This window comes from Saccoglossus kowalevskii, chromosome 12, assembly GCF_978046115.1.
Source record: "Saccoglossus kowalevskii chromosome 12, keSacKowa6.1, whole genome shotgun sequence".
In the NCBI taxonomy this organism is placed as follows: domain Eukaryota; kingdom Metazoa; phylum Hemichordata; class Enteropneusta; family Harrimaniidae; genus Saccoglossus; species Saccoglossus kowalevskii.
In genome coordinates, this window is record NC_140652.1 from 36,536,826 (window position 1) to 36,560,779 (window position 23,954).

At 41.0% G+C, this 23,954-nt stretch overlaps 2 protein-coding genes and 1 long non-coding RNA gene across 3 annotated transcripts; 2 read left to right on the top strand and 1 right to left on the bottom strand.

The window, feature by feature from the left end:
• The first annotated feature begins 13,987 nt into the window (after nt 1–13,987).
• On the top strand, nt 13,988–14,599 carry LOC146735841 (lactose-binding lectin l-2-like). The gene is made up of 2 exons (XM_085506064.1): nt 13,988–14,061; nt 14,295–14,599. Exons 1-2 carry the CDS (start codon nt 13,989–13,991, stop codon nt 14,597–14,599), a joined length of 378 nt encoding a protein of 125 aa, XP_085362190.1. The 5' UTR covers nt 13,988.
• A 27-nt stretch (nt 14,600–14,626) lies between these two features.
• Nucleotides 14,627–15,279, top strand: LOC100373629 (uncharacterized). Its single transcript, XR_014931201.1, has 3 exons — nt 14,627–14,753; nt 14,880–14,972; nt 15,178–15,279. It is a non-coding gene; the product is annotated as an uncharacterized LOC100373629 (long non-coding RNA).
• Nucleotides 15,280–17,548: 2,269 nt separating this feature from the next.
• On the bottom strand, nt 17,549–21,334 carry LOC146735842 (uncharacterized). The gene has a single exon (XM_085506065.1). The coding sequence runs from the start codon at nt 21,332–21,334 to the stop codon at nt 17,549–17,551; it is 3,786 nt and encodes a 1,261-aa protein (XP_085362191.1).
• Nucleotides 21,335–23,954: the final 2,620 nt, after the last annotated feature.

Here is a 23,954-nt window from a genome sequence, read left to right on the forward strand (position 1 = left end):
TTGCATTACTGCACATACCAACCGAGTATTGCATTACTGCACATACCAACCAAGTATTGGATTACAGCACATACCAACCGAGTATTGCATTACTGCATATACCAATCGAGTATTGCATTACAGCACATACCAACCGAGTATTGCATTACTGCATATACCAATCGAGTATTGCATTACTGCACATACCAACCAAGTATTGCATTACTGCACATACCAACCGAGTATTGCATTACTGCACATACCAACCGAGTATTGCATTACTGGACATACCAACCGAGTATTGCATTACTGCACATACCAACCGAGTATTGCATTACTGCACATACCAACCAAGTATTGCATTACTGCACATACCAACCGAGTATTGCATTACTACACATACCAACCAAGTATTGCATTACTACACATACCAACCGACTATTGCATTACTGCACATACCAATCGAGCATTGCATTACTGCACATACCAATCGAGCATTGCATTACTGCACATACCAACCAAGTATTGCATTACTGCACATACCAATCGAGCATTGCATTACTGCACATACCAACCAAGTATTGCATTACTGCACATACCAACCGAGTATTGCATTACTGCACATACCAACCAAGTATTGCATTACTGCACATACCAACCGAGTATTGCATTACTGCACATACCAATCGAGCATTGCATTACTGCACATACCAACCAAGTATTGCATTACTGCACATACCAACCGAGTATTGCATTACTGCACATACCAACCAAGTATTGCATTACTGCACATACCAACCGAGTATTGCATTACTGCACATACCAACCAAGTATTGCATTACTGCACATACCAACCGAGTATTGCATTACTGCACATACCAACCGAGTATTGCATTACTGCACATACCAACCGAGTATTGCATTACTGCATATACCAATCGAGTATTGCATTACTGCATATACCAACCAAGTATTGCATTACTGCACATACCAACCAAGTATTGCATTACTGCACATACCAATCGAGCATTGCATTACTGCACATACCAACCAAGTATTGCATTACTGCACATACCAACCGAGTATTGCATTACTACACATACCAATCGAGCATTGCATTACTGCACATACCAACCAAGTATTGCATTACTACACATACCAACCGACTATTGCATTACTGCACATACCAATCGACTATTGCATTACTGCACATACCAACCGAGTATTGCATTACTGCACATACCAACCGAGTATTGCATTACTGCATATACCAATCGAGTATTGCATTACTGCATATACCAACCAAGTATTGCATTACTGCACATACCAACCAAGTATTGCATTACTGCACATACCAACCGAGTATTGCATTACTACACATACCAACCGAGTATTGCATTACTGCACATACCAACCGAGTATTGCATTACTGCATATACCAATCGAGTATTGCATTACTGCATATACCAACCAAGTATTGCATTACTGCACATACCAACCGAGTATTGCATTACTGCACATACCAACCGACTATTGCATTACTACACATACCAATCGAGCATTGCATTACTGCACATACCAATCGAGCATTGCATTACTGCACATACCAACCAAGTATTGCATTACTGCACATACCAATCGAGCATTGCATTACTGCACATACCAACCAAGTATTGCATTACTGCACATACCAACCGAGTATTGCATTACTGCACATACCAAACAAGTATTGCATTACTGCACATACCAACCGAGTATTGCATTACTGCACATACCAATCGAGCATTGCATTACTGCACATACCAACCAAGTATTGCATTACTGCACATACCAACCGAGTATTGCATTACTGCACATACCAACCGAGTATTGCATTACTGCACATACCAACCAAGTATTGCATTACTGCACATAACAACCGAGTATTGCATTACTGCACATACCAACCACGTATTGCATTACTGCACATACCAACCGAGTATTGCATTACTGCACATACCAACCGAGTATTGCATTACTGCACATACAAACCAAGTATTGCATTACTGCACATACCAACCGAGTATTGCATTACTGCACATACCAACCAAGTATTGGATTACAGCACATACCAACCGAGTATTGCATTACTGCATATACCAATCGAGTATTGCATTACAACACATACCAACCGAGTATTGCATTACTGCATATACCAATCGAGTATTGCATTACTGCACATACCAACCAAGTATTGCATTACTGCACATACCAACCGAGTATTGCATTACTGCACATACCAACCGAGTATTGCATTACTGCACATACCAACCGAGTATTGCATTACTGCACATACCAACCGAGTATTGCATTACTGCACATACCAACCAAGTATTGCATTACTGCACATACCAACCGAGTATTGCATTACTACACATACCAACCAAGTATTGCATTACTACACATACCAACCGACTATTGCATTACTGCACATACCAATCGAGCATTGCATTACTGCACATACCAATCGAGCATTGCATTACTGCACATACCAACCGAGTATTGCATTACTACACATACCAACCAAGTATTGCATTACTACACATACCAACCGACTATTGCATTACTGCACATACCAATCGAGCATTGCATTACTACACATACCAACCGACTATTGCATTACTGCACATACCAATCGAGCATTGCATTACTGCACATACCAACCGAGTATTGCATTACTACACATACCAACCAAGTATTGCATTACTACACATACCAACCGACTATTGCATTACTGCACATACCAATCGAGCATTGCATTACTGCACATACCAATCGAGCATTGCATTACTGCACATACCAACCGAGTATTGCATTACTGCACATACCAACCGAGTATTGCATTACTGCACATACCAACCGACTATTGTATTACTACACATACCAATCGAGCATTGCATTACTGCACATACCAATCGAGCATTGCATTACTGCACATACCAACCAAGTATTCCATTACTGCACATACCAATCGAGCAATGCAGTACTGCACATACCAACCAAGTATTGCATTACTGCACATACCAACCGAGTATTGCATTACTGCACATACCAACCAAGTATTGCATTACTGCACATACCAACCGAGTATTGCATTACTGCACATACCAATCGAGCATTGCATTACTGCACATACCAACCAAGTATTGCATTACTGCACATACCAACCGAGTATTGCATTACTGCACATACCAACCAAGTATTGCATTACTGCACATACCAACCGAGTATTGCATTACTGCACATACCAACCAAGTATTGCATTACTGCACATACCAACCGAGTATTGCATTACTGCACATACCAACCAAGTATTGCATTACTGCACATACCAACCGAGTATTGCATTACTGCACATACCAACCGAGTATTGCATTACTGCACATACCAACCAAGTATTGCATTACTGCACATACCAACCGAGTATTGCATTACTGCACATACCAACCAAGTATTGCATTACTACACATACAAACCAAGTATTGCATTACTGCACATACCAACCGAGTATTGCATTACTGCACATACCAACCAAGTATTGCATTACAGCACATACCAACCGAGTATTGCATTACTGCATATACCAATCGAGTATTGCATTACAGCACATACCAACCGAGTATTGCATTACTGCATATACCAATCGAGTATTGCGTTACTGCACATACCAACCAAGTATTGCATTACTGCACATACCAACCGAGTATTGCATTACTGCACATACCAACCGAGTATTGCATTACTGCACATACCAACCGAGTATTGCATTACTGCACATACCAACCAAGTATTGCATTACTGCACATACCAACCGAGTATTGCATTACTACACATACCAATCGAGCATTGCATTACTGCACATACCAACCAAGTATTGCATTACTACACATACCAACCGACTATTGCATTACTGCACATACCAATCGACTATTGCATTACTGCACATACCAACCGAGTATTGCATTACTGCACATACCAACCGAGTATTGCATTACTGCATATACCAATCGAGTATTGCATTACTGCATATACCAACCAAGTATTGCATTACTGCACATACCAACCAAGTATTGCATTACTGCACATACCAACCGAGTATTGCATTACTACACATACCAACCGAGTATTGCATTACTGCACATACCAACCGAGTATTGCATTACTGCATATACCAATCGAGTATTGCATTACTGCATATACCAACCAAGTATTGCATTACTGCACATACCAACCGAGTATTGCATTACTGCACATACCAACCGACTATTGCATTACTACACATACCAATCGAGCATTGCATTACTGCACATACCAATCGAGCATTGCATTACTGCACATACCAACCAAGTATTGCATTACTGCACATACCAATCGAGCATTGCATTACTGCACATACCAACCAAGTATTGCATTACTGCACATACCAACCGAGTATTGCATTACTGCACATACCAACCAAGTATTGCATTACTGCACATACCAACCGAGTATTGCATTACTGCACATACCAATCGAGCATTGCATTACTGCACATACCAACCAAGTATTGCATTACTGCACATACCAACCGAGTATTGCATTACTGCACATACCAACCGAGTATTGCATTACTGCACATACCAACCAAGTATTGCATTACTGCACATACCAACCGAGTATTGCATTACTGCACATACCAACCAAGTATTGCATTACTGCACATACCAACCGAGTATTGCATTACTGCACATACCAACCGAGTATTGCATTACTGCACATACAAACCAAGTATTGCATTACTGCACATACCAACCGAGTATTGCATTACTGCACATACCAACCAAGTATTGGATTACAGCACATACCAACCGAGTATTGCATTACTGCATATACCAATCGAGTATTGCATTACAACACATACCAACCGAGTATTGCATTACTGCATATACCAATCGAGTATTGCATTACTGCACATACCAACCAAGTATTGCATTACTGCACATACCAACCGAGTATTGCATTACTGCACATACCAACCGAGTATTGCATTACTGCACATACCAACCGAGTATTGCATTACTGCACATACCAACCGAGTATTGCATTACTGCACATACCAACCAAGTATTGCATTACTGCACATACCAACCGAGTATTGCATTACTACACATACCAACCAAGTATTGCATTACTACACATACCAACCGACTATTGCATTACTGCACATACCAATCGAGCATTGCATTACTGCACATACCAATCGAGCATTGCATTACTGCACATACCAACCGAGTATTGCATTACTACACATACCAACCAAGTATTGCATTACTACACATACCAACCGACTATTGCATTACTGCACATACCAATCGAGCATTGCATTACTACACATACCAACCGACTATTGCATTACTGCACATACCAATCGAGCATTGCATTACTGCACATACCAACCGAGTATTGCATTACTACACATACCAACCAAGTATTGCATTACTACACATACCAACCGACTATTGCATTACTGCACATACCAATCGAGCATTGCATTACTGCACATACCAATCGAGCATTGCATTACTGCACATACCAACCGAGTATTGCATTACTGCACATACCAACCGAGTATTGCATTACTGCACATACCAACCGACTATTGTATTACTACACATACCAATCGAGCATTGCATTACTGCACATACCAATCGAGCATTGCATTACTGCACATACCAACCAAGTATTCCATTACTGCACATACCAATCGAGCATTGCAGTACTGCACATACCAACCAAGTATTGCATTACTGCACATACCAACCGAGTATTGCATTACTGCACATACCAACCAAGTATTGCATTACTGCACATACCAACCGAGTATTGCATTACTGCACATACCAATCGAGCATTGCATTACTGCACATACCAACCAAGTATTGCATTACTGCACATACCAACCGAGTATTGCATTACTGCACATACCAACCAAGTATTGCATTACTGCACATACCAACCGAGTATTGCATTACTGCACATACCAACCAAGTATTGCATTACTGCACATACCAACCGAGTATTGCATTACTGCACATACCAACCAAGTATTGCATTACTGCACATACCAACCGAGTATTGCATTACTGCACATACCAACCGAGTATTGCATTACTGCACATACCAACCAAGTATTGCATTACTGCACATACCAACCGAGTATTGCATTACTGCACATACCAACCAAGTATTGCATTACTACACATACAAACCAAGTATTGCATTACTGCACATACCAACCGAGTATTGCATTACTGCACATACCAACCAAGTATTGCATTACAGCACATACCAACCGAGTATTGCATTACTGCATATACCAATCGAGTATTGCATTACAGCACATACCAACCGAGTATTGCATTACTGCATATACCAATCGAGTATTGCGTTACTGCACATACCAACCAAGTATTGCATTACTGCACATACCAACCGAGTATTGCATTACTGCACATACCAACCGAGTATTGCATTACTGCACATACCAACCGAGTATTGCATTACTGCACATACCAACCAAGTATTGCATTACTGCACATACCAACCGAGTATTGCATTACTACACATACCAACCAAGTATTGCATTACTGCACATACCAACCGAGCATTGCATTACTACACATACCAACCGAGTATTGCATTACTGCACATACCAACCGAGTATTGCATTACTGCACATACCAACCAAGTATTGCATTACTGCACATACCAACCGAGTATTGCATTACTGCACATACCAACCGAGCATTGCATTACTGCACATACCAATCGAGCATTGCATTACTGCACATACCAACCAAGTATTGCATTACTGCACATACCAACCGACGATTGCATTACTGCACATACCAACCAAGTATTGCATTACTACACATACCAACCAAGTATTGCATTACTGCACATACCAACCGAGCATTGCATTACTACACATACCAACCGAGTATTGCATTACTACACATACCAACCGAGTATTGCATTACTGCACATACCAACCGAGTATTGCATTACTGCACATACCAACCAAGTATTGCATTACTGCACATACCAACCGAGTATAGCATTACTGCACATACCAACCGAGTATTGCATTACTATACATACCAACCGAGTATTGCATTATTGTACATAATTATTGAGCATTGCGTTACTGCACATACCAACCAAGTATTGCATTACTGCACATACCAACCGAGTATTGCATTACTGCACATACCAACCGAGTATTGCATTACTGCACATACCAACCGAGTATTGCATTACTGCACATACCAACCAAGTATTGCATTACTGCACATACCAACCGAGTATTGCATTACTACACATACCAACCAAGTATTGCATTACTGCACATACCAACCGAGCATTGCATTACTACACATACCAACCGAGTATTGCATTACTGCACATACCAACCGAGTATTGCATTACTGCACATACCAACCAAGTATTGCATTACTGCACATACCAACCGAGTATTGCATTACTGCACATACCAACCGAGCATTGCATTACTGCACATACCAATCGAGCATTGCATTACTGCACATACCAACCAAGTATTGCATTACTGCACATACCAACCGACGATTGCATTACTGCACATACCAACCAAGTATTGCATTACTACACATACCAACCAAGTATTGCATTACTGCACATACCAACCGAGCATTGCATTACTACACATACCAACCGAGTATTGCATTACTACACATACCAACCGAGTATTGCATTACTGCACATACCAACCGAGTATTGCATTACTGCACATACCAACCAAGTATTGCATTACTGCACATACCAACCGAGTATAGCATTACTGCACATACCAACCGAGTATTGCATTACTATACATACCAACCGAGTATTGCATTATTGTACATAATTATTGAGCATTGCATTACTGCACATACCAACCGAGTATTGCATTACTGCATATACCAACTGAGCATTGCATTACTACACATACCAACCGAGTATTGCATTACTACACATACCAACCGAGTATTGCATTATTGTACATAATTATTGAGCATTGCATTACTGCACATACCAACCGAGTATTGCATTACTGCATATACCAACCGAGTATTGCATTACTACACATACCAACCGAGTATTGCATTACTACACATACCAACCGAGTATTGCATTACTGCACATACCAACCGAGTATTGCATTACTGCACATACCAAAAGAGTATTGCATTACTACACATACCAATCGAGTATTGCATTACTACACATACCAATCGAGTATTGCATTAATACACATACCAACCGACTATTGCATTTCGATGACGGATATCGACAGTGTTGTTACTAACTGAGGCTTTTCGATGACGGATATCGACAGCGTTGTTGCTAACTGAGGCTTTTCGATGATGGATATTGACGGCGTTGTTACTAACTGAGGCTTTTCAATGACGGATATCGACAGCATTGTTACTAACGGAGGCTTTTTGATGACAGATATTGACAGCGTTGTTACTAACTAAGGCTTTTCGATGACGAATATCATCAGTGTAGTTACTAACTTAGGCTTTTCGATGATGGATATCAACAGTGTTGTTACTAACTGAGGCTTTTCGATGACCAATATCGAGAGCGTTGTTGCTAACTGATGGATATCGACAGCGTTGTTACTAACTGAGGATTTTTGATGACGGATATCGACAGCATTGTTACTAACTGATGGCTTTTCGATGACGGATATCGACAGCGTTGTTACTACTGAGGCTTTTCAATGGTGGATATCGACAGCGTTGTTACTAACTGAGGCTTTTCGATGACAGATATCGACAACATTGTTACTAACTGAAGCTTTTTGATGACGGATATCGACAGCGTTGTCACTAACTGAGGCTTTTCAATGACGGATATCGACAACATTGTTACTAACTGAAGCTTTTTGATGACGGATATCGACAGCGTTGTCACTAACTGAGGCTTTTCAATGATGGATATCGACAGCGTTGTTACTAACTGAGGCTTTTCAATGACGGATATCGACAGCGTTGTTACTAACTGAGGCTTTTCGATGATGGATATCGACAGCGTTGTTGCTAACTTAGGCTTTTCGATGATGGATTTCAACAGCATTGTTACTAACTGAGGCTCTTCGATGACCGATATCGACAGCATTGTTACTAACGGAGGCTTTTTGATGACGGATATTGACAGCGTTGTTACTAACTGAGGCTTTTCGATGACGGATATCGACAGCGTTGTTGCTGACTTAGGATTTTCGATGATGGATATCGAGAGCGTTGTTACTAACTGGTGGCTTTTCGATGATGGATATCGACAGCGTTGTTGCTGACTTAGGCTTTTCGATGATGGATATCGACAGCGTTGTTACTAACTGATGGCTTTTTGATGACGGATATCGACAGCATTGTTACTAACTGATGGCTTTTCAATGACGGATATCGACAGCGTTGTTACTAACTGAGGCTTTTCAATGATGTATATCAACAGCGTTGTTACTAACTGAGGCTTTTCGATGACGGATATCGACAATGTTGTTACTAACTGAGGCTTTTTGATGATGGATATCGACAGCGTTGAAACTAACTGAGGCTTTTCGATGATGGATATCGACAGCGTTGTCACTGACTGAGGCTTTTCGATGATGGATATCGACAGTGTTGTTGCTAACTGATGGATATCGACAGCGTTGTTACTAACTGAGGCTTTTCGATGACAGATATCGACAGCGTTGTTACTAACTGAAGCTTTTTGATGACGGATATTGACAGCATTGTTACTAACTGAGGCTTTTCGATGACGGATATTAACAGCGTTCTTACTAACTGAGGCTTTTCGATGACGGATATCGACAGCGTTGTTACTAACTGAGGCTTTTCAATGACGGATATTAACAGCGTTGTTACTAACTTAGGCTTTTCGATGACGAATATCGACAGCGTTGTTACTAACTGAGGCCTTTCAATGATGGATATCGACAGCGTTGTTACTAACTGAGGCTTTTCGATGACGGATATCGACAATGTTGTCACTAACTGAGGCTTTTCAATGACGGATATCGACAGCGTTGTTACTAACTCAGGCTTTTCGATGATTGATATTGACAGCGTTGTTACTAACTAAGGCTCTTTGATGACGGATATCGACAGCATTGTCACTAACTGAGGCTTTTCAATGACGGATATCGACAGCGTTGTTACTAACTGAGGCTTTTCAATGACGGGTATCGACAGCGTTGTTACTAACTGAGGCTTTTCGATGATGGATATCGACAGCGTTGTTGCTAACTTAGGCTTTTCGATGATGGATTTCAACAGCGTTGTTACTAACTGAGGCTCTTTGATGACCGATTTCGACAGCGTTGTTGCTATCTAATGGATATCGACAGCGTTGTTACTAACTGAGGCTTTTCGATGATGGATATCGACAGCGTTGTTGCTGACATAGGATTTTCGATGATGGATATCGAGAGCGTTGTTACTAACTGGTGGCTTTTCGATGATGGATATCGACAGCGTTGTTGCTGACTTAGGCTTTTCGATGATGGATATCGACAGCGGTGTTACTAACTGATGGCTTTTTGATGACGGATATCGACAGCATTGTTACTAACTGATGGCTTTTCAATGACGAATATCGACAGCGTTGTTACTAACTGAGGCTTTTCAATGATGGATATCAACAGCGTTCTTACTAACTGAGGCTTTTCGATGACGGATATCCACAATGTTGTTACTAACTGAGGCTTTTTGATGATGGATATCGACAGCGTTGAAACTAACTGAGGCTTTTCGATGACGGATATCGACAGCGTTGTCACTGACTGAGGCTTTTCGATGATGGATATCGACAGTGTTGTTGCTAACTGATGGATATCGACAGCGTTGTTACTAACTGAGGCTTTTCGATGACGGATATCGACAGCGTTGTTACTAACTGAAGCTTTTTGATGACGGATATTGACAGCATTGTTACTAACTGAGGCTTTTCGATGACGGATATTAACAGCGTTCTTACTAACTGAGGCTTTTCGATGACGGATATCGACAGTGTTGTTACTAACTGAGGCTTTTCAATGACGGATATTAACAGCGTTCTTACTAACTTAGGCTTTTCGATGACGAATATCGACAGCGTTGTTACTAACTGAGGCCTTTCAATGATGGATATCGACAGCGTTGTTACTAACTGAGGCTTTTCTATGACGGATATCGACAACGTTGTCACTAACTGAGGCTTTTCAATGACGGATATCGACAGCGTTGTTACTAACTGAGGCTTTTCGATGATGGATATTGACAGCGTTGTTACTAAATAAGGCTTTTTGATGACGGATATCGACAGCATTGTCACTAACTGAGGCTTTTCAATGACAGATATCGACAGCGTTGTTACTAACTGAGGCTTTTCGATGACGGATATCGACAGCGTTGATACTAACTGAGGCTTTTCGATGACAGATATCGACAGCGTTGTTGCTAACTTAGGCTTTTTGATGATGGATTTCAACAGCGTTGTTACTAACTGAGGCTTTTCGATGACGGATATCGACAGCGTTGTTGCTGACTTAGGCTTTTCGATGATGATATCGACAGCATTGTTACTAACTGATGGCTTTTCGATGACGGATATTGACTGCATTGTTACTAACTGAGGCTTTTCGATGACGGGTATCGACAGCGTTGTTGCTATCTGAGGCTTTTCGATGACGGTTATCGACAGCATTGTTACTAACTGAGGCTTTTCGATGACGGATATAGACAGCGTTGTTGCTAACTTAGACTTTTCGATGATGGATATCGACAACGTTGTTACTAACTGAGGCTTTTCGATGACGGATATAGACAGCGTTGTTGCTATCTGAGGCTTTTCGATGACGGATATCGACAGCATTGTTACTAACTGAGTCTTTTCGATGATGGATATCGACAGTGTTGTTGCTAACTGAGGCTTTTCGATAATGGATATCGACAGCATTGTTACTAACTGAGGCTTTTCGATGATGGATATCGACAGCGTTGTTACTAACTGAGGCTTTTCGATGATGGATATCGACAGCGTTGTTACTAACTGAGTCCTTTCGTTGACGGATATCGACAGCATTGTTACTAACTTAGGTTTTTCGATGATGGATATCGACAACGTTGTTACTAACTGAGGCTTTTCAATGACGGATATCGACAACGTTGTTACTAACTGAGGCCTTTTGTTTACGGATATCGACAGCGTTGTTACTAACTTAGGCTTTTCGATGATGGATATCGACAACGTTGTTAACTAACTGAGGCTTTTCAATGACGGATATCAACAGCATTGTTACTAACTGAGTCTTTTCAAAGACGGATATCGACAGTGTTGTTCCTAACTGAGACTTTTCGATGACGGATATTGAGAGCATTGTTACTAACTGAGGCTTTTCGATGACGGATATCGACAGCGTTGTTACTAACTTAGGCTTTTCGATGATGGATATCGACAACGTTGTTAACTAACTGAGGCTTTTCAATGACGGATATCGACAGCGTTGTTACTAACTGAGGCCTTTCGTTGACGGATATCGACAGCGTTGTTACTAACTTAGGCTTTTCGATGATGGATATCGACAACGTTGTTAACTAACTGAGGCTTTTCAATGACGGATATCGACAGCGTTGTTACTAACTGAGGCTTTTTGATGACGGATATCGACAACATTGTCACTAACTGAGGCTTTTCAATGACGGATATCGACAACGTTGTTACTAACTGAGGCTTTTCGATGACAGATATCGACAGTGTTGTTACTAACTGAGGCTTTTCGATGACGGATATCGACAGCGTTGTTACTAAGTGAGGCTTTTCGATGACGGATATCGACAGCGTTGTTACTAACTGAGGCTTTTCGATGACGGATATCGACAGCGTTGTTACTAACTGAGGCTTTTCGATGAAGGATATCAACAGCGTTGTTACTAACTTAGGCTTTTCGATGAAGGATATCGACAGCGTTGTTACTAACTGAGGCTTTTCGATGAAGGATATCGACAGCGTTGTTACTAACTGAGGCTTTTCGATGACGGATATCGACAGCGTTGTTACTAACTGAGGTTTTTCAATGAACCCGGATTAGTGTCCAGACACAAGGACATCATCGACTTTAAAACGTATGTGTATTGTTCTATGAACTAATATGGTGTATGGACACATTTATTGTAATCACTCTGTATTCTTATAATAACATTACACAATAAAGGAAGCATTTCACGGTGTATATTTTAGTTGACCTAATACTCACGAACTCATATTCGTTTTTCCAACGATTAAAATAAATATTTGTAGGGTTGTGGGATTTAGCAGATGTGACACATTCCTGATCACGGAGAGTACCAGATAACGAACAAATAAGATAACGTTCATTATAAAAATACCCCACACCAATAACTTCGATACCACTCATATACCACTGTATACAGGGTTGACCACAGCAGGTAAGAACGCAAGATTTGCAAAACCTATGCAATTATGTACCTAGTATACAACGTTTAGTCATATGTTTGCACGTGTTCTGCACTCATTATGAACTCATACCTATATACCTAGTATACAACGTTTAGTCATATGTTTGCACGTGTTCTGCACTCATTATGAACTCATACCTATATACCTAGTATACAACGTTTAGTCATATGTTTGCACGTGTTCTGCACTCATTATGAACTCATACCTATATACCTAGTATACAACGTTTAGTCATATGTTTGCACGTGTTCTGCACTCATTATGAACTCATACCTATATACCTAGTATACAACGTTTAGTCATATGTTTGCACGTGTTCTGCACTCATTATGAACTCATACCTATATACCTAGTATACAACGTTTAGTCATATGTTTGCACGTGTTCTGCACTCATTATGAACTCATACCTATACGCCGAATGTTCTTGCCACAGAATCTACAATGATCAAACTACTGTTGACAATAGCTGTCGTGTATGTGGCCGTCATTGCAGGGGAAAGGATTCAACATGATGGTAACATTTCATTTATTAACTGTGTGATGTTTTCATTAAGAAATATCTTAACTACATTAATTAACTAGATATCTCCCAGCACGATGACGTCATCAACTAGTAACATGCATGCTTATCATATACCCAAATAAGCAGTGATTTCAATGAAAAAAAACGTACGAAGACAAAAATAACACGTGACCTGTAAATTGTCTATTCAGCTCATAATGCGCTGTCTTTTTGTTGATGTACAGCTTCATGTCCCGAAATGTTCACAATTTGGGAAGACCACTGTTACCTGGCAATGGCTGCGGATGCTGAATGGGAGGAAGGAGAGATGTATTGTAATACCAGAGGAGGACATCTCGTATCACTTCACTCACATGACGAAGAGCAATTCGCAAAAGAACTTGCTGGTCCCGATAACGAATTTTGGATTGGGATGACACAGAAAGTGAGGATTGTTTGCTTTCACCCATTAATTATTAAATTATTGAAGATTGGTTTGGCAGTCCATCTAAGTGTAAACCATTATACGCAATATTATGTACTGATGTGAACCACAGTCTGTCTTTTTTATATCCAGGATAATACCGGTTATAAGTGGACTGATGGAACAGAAATCGATTATCTAAATTGGGGTGAAGACCAACCAAGCGATGGTTTTTTTATGTATGATGAAGACTGTGTCACAACAAATGACCCTAGTCGCAGTAAGTACGACTAATTGGTATGTACGTACATGGTGGTCAATTTAAACAGAGGTCGACAGTCAAATGAAAAAGTGAACGAGAATGTTAACATTGGTGTTAATTGTTTCATATTTTTTTGTTTATTAGAAATCGATAACCAATGGAACGATGTCAACTGCAATAGACAGCGTTACTTTGTATGCAAGACTCTGGCAATTAACAGTTAAACGACTTCAACAAGTAAGCGAACACACACTACCTACTACTCGAGTAGACAATATATCGAAATATAGATGAAACAAATCTTGATAATAGTCAACAGAGATGATAAAACACGTGACTTCCAGACTTCCAGGCGCCTTGGCAGCTCACGTGAAACGTTCTCATTAACATGGCAATTGATGAATGGATTTGAACAACTCTAGTTATCTTTTTTTATTCACAGGATCTTTCGAGTTGACTCCGTGTGCTGATCAAATAAATTTTGTGTGAACAAGCTTTTAGAATGTAATAAATGACAGAGGAAATAAAATTTTACGTTATTTAATCATCAGTTGTTGGGTAACTGTTTCACGGGTGATTTTCTACGCTGTCTTCAATAAATGAGCTGGCATTTGTGATCACTGGTCACGTGATTGCAAGCATGTGTGTGTCACGTAATGAGTATACATTTTTTTAAATACAAAAAGACAGATTATATAATATATTTCACAAAAGTGTGAGCAAAAACCATATTTGGACAAATCTAAGGTGGCTGCCATTGTGCTACTAAATACTGTATAGCGCATTTGAAATTCGATAGGTTTTAAAATAATTCCTTGTTAACTTTGCAATTTGTAATGGGGTTTAATTTAGCGCATTTGGCTATCGGCGATATAAAACTCAATAACCAATTAAATCCTATACATATGCCCAATGTCCATTACTTGGTTTAATAATGGTATACTTTAAAACACTACTACGATTTTAGACAGTATCACACAGTTAATGTCTCCATTAAGTATACATTTGCAAAATTTCAATGTGGCCCAGTTTCACCGAACTGGTCAACTCTTACTACTATAACATATATTTATGTTTTATCAACTTAGTATGGTTTTTATGAACGCTAAAAATTCTTGTCCATGATTTACCTAAGAACTTCAACCAACGATTACCAAATATTATCTATTATATATCGTCTTTCCCATACGAATAACATGTATTATTATACATCTGTCATCATAACGCCATACGTAACAGCGTGTCGTAATTTTGCGGTATTTTACGGGGTATTTTCATCCTATCATATAAGGAAATGCGAATTCCAAATATGGAATGTTTACAACAATGGCTGCCACCAGAGTTTGACCGGATTCCACACAAAGAAGTTCGCTGATTCTGTTCTAAACATTTTGGATTTCGGCATTCCCTAGACGTATCTTTGGAAGGAAATGATGTATAATAGTAAGTTTATTACGAGGATACTTCAAAGTATACACTCATACGGTACGCCGCGCATCGACCTCCGTGACCTCGGTTGATATCTCCACTGTACTGTCTTCGTGCATACTTTGAGGTGTCCTCGTAATAACTTCATATTCATATCATGTATGTGGCTATTTGATTGAATGAATTATTATTGATCAGTGTAGAAATCAAAATGCTCGTCTATTTGAATAAAATCATCACATGAGACAGGTATTTGAAATCGAAGAGTACACACATTGGGCAGATATTAATGCACTTTGGTTCCGCCTTTGAATCAAGGGATTTGCTCGGAGTGCATTCTCTGGCTACATTTTGTGCGGTACTTTGACGTGGTGTCGTGTGGTAGTTGTTTTTGATACCAGGACAGGATTGCCCCCATCACTATTCACATTACTGTGGGGCAGTGAACACTCCTGGGACAAAATGACACAGTCTTCGAGCATATTCAGGGCGGGAAAATACATCACGAGTAAATATGAACCAGCAGCACACTCCCAGAATGTTAATAAATTTAATCCAACCAATGGAGAAAACATACAAGTACCAAAACTGGAGATGCATGTGAACGACTTACAAATGTTGACAAAGCTCTTTCTTTAAGACTTGTAAATTTGACAGCAGGTGAAATGTTGGCACACATGAAACAATGTTTACTGTGACAAGACAACCCTGATGAAGATTATCATCGGATAACACTGTACGTACATTGTGGTCATTATGGAATTTCAGTATCGCGTCTATAGGCTGTGATAGGTAGGGCTGTGGGTATATATTTAGTGTCGTTTCAGTTATAGATACATGTAATAAATACGATATGACAATAGAACTAACATTTATTGCAAACCCTTGCAAGTGGTCTTTAATATAAAGTGAAACGACGAGGAATGTTTATTTCTCTTAGTGAATACAAGACTTTTTACGTATGTAGTTAAAGCGGGGGAGTCGTCACCTGCGCAGGCGCCAGATGACCATAGCGTGTAATTGTTTACAAACAAGCGTCTACCTATGAGCCTTTGCGTTTTGGTACTCAATTCCCGCGCGTGCGCAGGTGATGACCCTCCGCCAGTAATGATACAAACACTGGTGAACGATAAGAAACAGCTTTATTGAAAAGCAACAACAATGGCGGAAGACACCCGTCATGCACAGCGCTTCTAAAGGAGCGCACACAACTATAAATACAAGCCGCTGGTGAACTATAAATACTAGCCACTGGCGTGACCTCTTTCTTTCTTTTTCGAAGAAAATCATCGTAAACGAAAACGAGAAACACGAAAATTCATTGCGTAAGTGGCAATGGCATAACAAGCAAAATGATCCAATACATGTCACAAAAAGTACATTGATTATGTTACATAATCTTCTAGATACTTAGGAGGTTTACAATGCCGTTGAGGTCTAGATATTGGAGGGGAACTAGGCAAAGACTCAATATTCTCAGTGTTTTTCTCTGTCTCACTACTGACTACATTGTCTACAAGATGAGAATTGTCATCGATTGTGGGGAGACATATTTCGATTGGTGTCTCAGGCGAAATCAGACTGGGAGGAAAGCTGGATACTTGGTGATCATCGGCTTCTGTATCACTGTTGTCTTGAACAGGTGTTTTGTTGTAAGTAGTGGTGTCAAAGTACTGGTCAGGTACTTTGTAACATTCGTTGCATTTGACCTTGTATGAAGTAGCGCGTAGCTGCGAGCCAGTGAACTTCCTAATGAAGCACCACTCCCCATCGATACTGACAACGAGGAATCTACACTCCCCATCGATACTGACAACGAGGAATCTACTGTGAGCATGTGACTTGTTGCGGTCAGACCGTAAGTAGACTAAGTCACCGACCTTGATGTTGTTGACTGTACTGTCGCGATATTTTGTCTTAGACATTTGACTGTATGGATGATTAATAGTGCATGACTCATGTTGTTGTGTGATGAGCTCACGGTCGACGAGTGGTATTTGTTCATTAGTGAATTGGTCACGTTGTATCCACATTTCGCGAGCTGATAGTCCACGACTGCGAATGCGAGAGTTTAATCGTGCAGTTGCTATAGCTAGTTTTACAGCAGTAACTGGGTCACCACTTGGGTCTTGCCGGAGGAGCTCTTCTTCCAGTTCACGGATAGCTTTTTCGGCTACGGGATTCTTATTGATGTTTTTAATGCGACCAATCTCAACATTGATACGGTACTGCTCAAGCATACTATCATTACGTAGCGCTATGAAACCAGGAGCAGGATCGACACGGACCACGGCAAATGGGCCGTCGAGTGCACGCATTTCAATGACTAAACGGGTTATACCATCACGTAGTGCGGTTTGGTTCTCACTATCGATAATAGTGGATGACGTGTAAGACGTAGCAGTTTCCCTTAGGACGAGTATGAGTTGGCGATTGCGTTTGATTACATCAGCTGCGAAAGATACTCCGACTGAGTGTGGTGGGTCCTCAGATGTTTGTTCTATTAGCCTATCAGGCAGCTTACTAAGTGACGTACAGGCATGACATTGTTGTGACACTAACTCTATGGATTTGTCCAGGTCGAGAGCGTAGACGTTACGCTTAAAGACTTGCTTTAGCTGGTGTTTAGTTGGGTGATCGAGTTTGATGTGAAGTGCAGTTAAAAGTCCGTTAAGAACAGCGCGTGGAATGATGATTAGATCAGATGACACTTGGAAGGGTTCGTTGTGTTTAACGACGAGGAGACCATCTCTTGCGATAGTAGCGATAGCAAGATACCGTTTCACATCCCGGATTGAGGTGAGTTTCCTTGATGGTCTTGTTCCTTGTTTTAGGTGAGCGTGTGCACGTCGTAAATCTGGGCACTGTGATTGTGTACTTAGCCACGCTGATCTGGTGGTAAACGGGAGGCGTAGTTTGCCGTTAATGATGTCTGTAATAGTGGATCCCCTTACAACCGCGTCCTCAGTGCGCTGGATGAATTGACAAATTTGGCAATTTGGTTCGTCACACTCTGGTGGATTGCGACTCGCAAAATCGGAGGGCACGTTGGCTGAACCTGCAAGGTGGCGCAATGCAACTTGGTACCTACTTACAGTAGAAAGAAAGGAAGTGACACGTGGGCTTGATGAGAATTCCCCACGGCAGAGTTTGTCAACTGCCTGTACACATGGTTTGCTGTCAGTTAGAACGCAGGTTTGGTGCTCTGATTGGATAATAAACGGACTGAAGTGCTTAACTGATGCCGCAATACATAGTGCTTCGATTTCACATGGTAGCCATGTAACTTGGTGTTTGCGTAGTTTGGCACTGAAGAATCCTGCTAGTGAAGTTTTGTCATTGCGCGTAATGTAGAAGGTTGCGCCAATGCCATGCTTGGTTACTGAGCCATCGTTTACGATCCATAGGTGATCTGAGGGACGAGGAAGAGCAATTGATTTGTTCTGTGCGAGTGAAGTTTGTGCTGTTTTAAAGCTATGTAGTAAGCCATCTGACCACTGAATTTTGTCAGGTGATGACAGGCCTGCAAGTGCTGACTCAAATGGAGCGATTATAGCTGCACAACCTTTTATGACACGGCTCAATACTTTATAGGCGCCGATGAATGAGCGTAGTCCACGGACAGTGTCAGGAGGTGGACATGATGAAAGAGTTGCAATGCGATGAGGACTCGCTGAAAGTTGGCCCTCTCGCCAAATCCAACCCAAAATGGTTGTGGACTTTGGGCAGATCGTTGTTTTGCTGGCTGACAAGTGAATGTTACACTTACTTAATGCTTGTAGAACGTTTTCCCAGTTTTGGAGTAGCTCAAGTGGGGTGTTCCCTCCGCAGTATAGGTCATCAGCAAGTTTTGCGACACACCCTTCTTGTATATGGTCACCTAATATGCGACACATTAGCTCCTCAAGAGCAGTTTCTGACCCGGGCATGCCCATGGCCGAACACGTATATACTCTCACACCACGAAAGGGTGTTGCGACACCGCAATATTTCATCGAGGCCTTTGCTAATGGGATTTGGTAGAAAGCACTGGTTAGATCAGTCTTGAGCATGTATTTCCAGCATGCGATGGTTCGTAGCATTGAATCGACATCCGGCATTAGCGAAGGTTGTGGTTTGCTGTAACGACCGACGTCGGCAAATGCAGTAACAAGTCTATAACCGCCGTTTGGCTTTTTGACCAGAAATGATGGATTTAGATACTCTACGGTAACTCCAACGTCTTCAGGTCGACGGAATACCCCCACTTTCTCGAGGTCATCAAACTTTTTCTGAAGCTCTATGAGCTTATCCCGAGCGTATTGAGGGACGCGCCCCTTTCTTTGAGGAGGCTCAACAGGGCCCATGTTGACAGACGTTTCAAATTTACCACATGCACCGTTGTAACCGGAAATTGATGGATTGAAGACATCGTCGTAAGTACGAAGTAGACTTCGAAATTGGGAGCGCTCATCGATCGTCAGTATTGCGTCAGGGTCAAGGTCGACACCATCCGAGTGCATTGTTGGTGAGCGTGGACGAGATTTGTCAAGAGTGTCCTTGACTGGTGTACTAGATGCTGCTGATGGTGGTGAAGTGGTATGACGAATTTGGCAAAAGTGGTCATTGCGCCGTATTACTTTTGGTGACATTGAGTTGTTACAGATGCGAATTTTGCCTGCGACTGATTCAATGATATCTGGCTGAGGCCATCTATGTGACGGTTTGAGGTTACGCATGCTGGGTGAATCATGACGCGACTCAATAGCGAAAGTTTCATCTTCATCAATATTAGGTGGTAATTTAATTTCTAGAAATTCTCCAGGCCAAATAACAGATGAGGTCGATGGGGAACGCAATACCAATGCCTGTGTGCGACGTACTTTGTGTGAATGGAGTGTGTCGTCTTCAATTCCATACCTAACAACATGTGTGCCTTTGATAGTTATTTGCTGCATAGCTGGGCGTATGGAAATGTCATTGACTGTCATGAACGGTGTGCCAGCTAAAATGTCGACATCCAATTCTTCGATGACGAGTGCGTCGAGTATAAGATCAATGCCGTGTCTACTAAGTGTGATATGGGTCTCACCGATAACTCGAAGTGGTGTCAGCCCATCGGCCTGGAGTGCTTTTTGCGAACTATTTTGAATAGTAGCTCCAATATATTTAGCGAGTGAAGACCTAATCATGTTGGTTTCAGCCCCGGTGTCTAGTGTTAATTGCAGAGGGTGATGGTGGTAGAAAGCCTTAAAGAATGGTGACTGCTTTGTGTTAACTCTGCAAGTGCGAACACTATTTTTTGACGGTTGGTCACTGTAGTTATCAGTGGTGATATCTTTACCGTCACTGTCAGACTCATCATCCTGGCAACTTATTTGCCGAGATTTGCTAATGTATAAGCGATCTTCTGTCGGTAAATATTTACAATTGCTTAGGAAATGTTGGTATTTAGGACGACCAGCTTGTTTACACAATGGGCATGATTTAGTGCTCTGGCGCTTGGTTGATGTTGTAGTCGGTCTTGGAGGGTCCTTGGTGTGTATATACTGATTGGCAACGGAGCGCAAAACCTTGGCGTCAGCTGAAGCGTGAACCTCCTCCATAAGCGAATCTAATGCCTGAGAAATTTCTGGTTTTAGAGTAGCAAGCGTCTTTGAGCGTAACTCAGTGCCATACCGTTGTTTCACTAAGCTTGGTAGCTGTGGGTGTAATAGGCGTAACCATGTGAGCACAATGATGTTTTCTAAGGAAGGTGTGAGTTCTTCGTCAATGGTGGTGGTTTCCCCATGATGTTTTATATCACTGTCACGATGTAACAAATTGTCCTCAATAAATGAAACCAGGCGTTGGTATAGGTCTTCTGGGCGCTCGTCAGCTTCTAATTTAATATTATTAAAATCCAGGAAATGTGAACCCGAGGTCTGGAAGCCATAGTGTAAACGAATTGCTTGCCAAATTGATGACATGGATGTGGACGACTTTATGATGGTGTTGCGTGAAATTACAGGACAATAATTGGCAATTTGACCCAGCATTAATTCGAGATGCATGACCTTTTGTTGAGCGGTTCGGCGTTTCGGTTCTTCGACACCTTCATCATCATCGGTAAAACCACGCAGTGGCGTGGCATTAGACTTCTTATTCCATGTATAATCAGTGGCAAGAAATATAGCAAAATTTGGATCCAGTGACAAAATATACTGCAGATTTTGCCGCCAGGCTTCGAACGACGTTATTGACTCATGTTTGGTCAAACTCCACTGTTTTGGCGCCCGTACATTATAGGCCATGATGACAGTTCAATATAAAGCGACACACTAACTTAAAAGTGGACTTCTTACCGCTATAGTAGAAGCAAGTTCACTGGTGATTGCTTGAGTGAATGGCCGGACTTCTTAGGGACGATATTTAGCGTCGATTTCGTATCCCGACGCTGCCACCACGCCAGTAATGATACAAACACCGGTGAACGATAAGAAACAGCTTTATTGAAAAGCAACAACAATGGCGGAAGACATCCGTCATGCACAGCGCTTCTAAAGGAGCGCACACAACTATAAATACAAGCCGCTGGTGAACTATAAATACTAGCCACTGGCGCTCCGCTTTAAAATGCTAAATGTTATTTGTAATATAGTCCAGTGGATTTGGCTATGATGAATTTGTTTTTGCGTATCTGTTGATCGACTTAATTAGTTGATTACGAGTGAATGGCTGTGTTATGTCTGGCATTGTTTAGACCATTTGAGGTTTTGGACGGAACACGACTCAGTGATTTAGAACTAATTACGAAATAACCGTCGCTATCCGGACTACTATTTCTGACAGTTAGTATTCGTAGTTATTAATGTAGTGAACGATTAATCAAAAGATATGACGTTTCCAGTACTTAGTATGAATGGCTTTATGATTGAAGGTTACGCCCTAGAGTCTTTTTACTGCATTGTAATTGGTTAAGGTTTTGAAAATGAATAAAAAGTTGTTTTGAGTTGGTCTTGGCGAATACTCCACGACAGAGGCAGTCGAGTCCTGGAGAGTCTTGGGGCGAGTCTTGACGCAGTCTTGGGCGAGTCTTGGGTCAGCCTTGAGATAGTCTTGGGGACTTTTCCCCAGGGCGCTGTGTCTTATAGAGTGATCGACTGACTGACTAAGACGAGAGTTGAAACGTATTTCGTTGTGTGTGTCTTATTTGACTGTAAAGCTTAAGTGACTTTCCCGGTCCCGTACCTCAAGGGGACGCGATAGAGAGACGAGACGAGATATCCCCCCTGGCATGTGTGGAGAACCCTAGAGGAGAAGATTTCCCCCCTGATATAGCCCTGAAATAGGCCGAACCGGGAAATAAATACTACATTAATAAGTTTGGTATCAAAAAATAGGGAATTTTTTGTAGATTCCCCCCCCCCCAAAAAAAAACCCAAGAACTGATAACATGGGCATTTTTTTACACGAGTAGAAGTAAGGGGTAGTGTTTTTCGTACATTTTAGATTGTTCTTACATTTATATTTTGTAATTAATATTGCTTACAGCCTACACATTATTTCATATAGATATTGCTAGTGTTTTCTATACACTTTTCATTTAGATAAACTGAACAAACTATTCGCCAGTTATAGAGCAGAAATGTGCTGATGTCATCATTTTTTTACAATTATTTAAATCCTGTTAAGTAGTCAACGAATTTTTTGTTTCACCAGATACTTAACAAAATATCTTTCCTTTATTTCTAAGCATTAGCATCTAGGAAACTAAGCACTGTTTGAACTTTATTGACTCGTTTGTAATTTCCAGGGGTTTTTAAACACCTT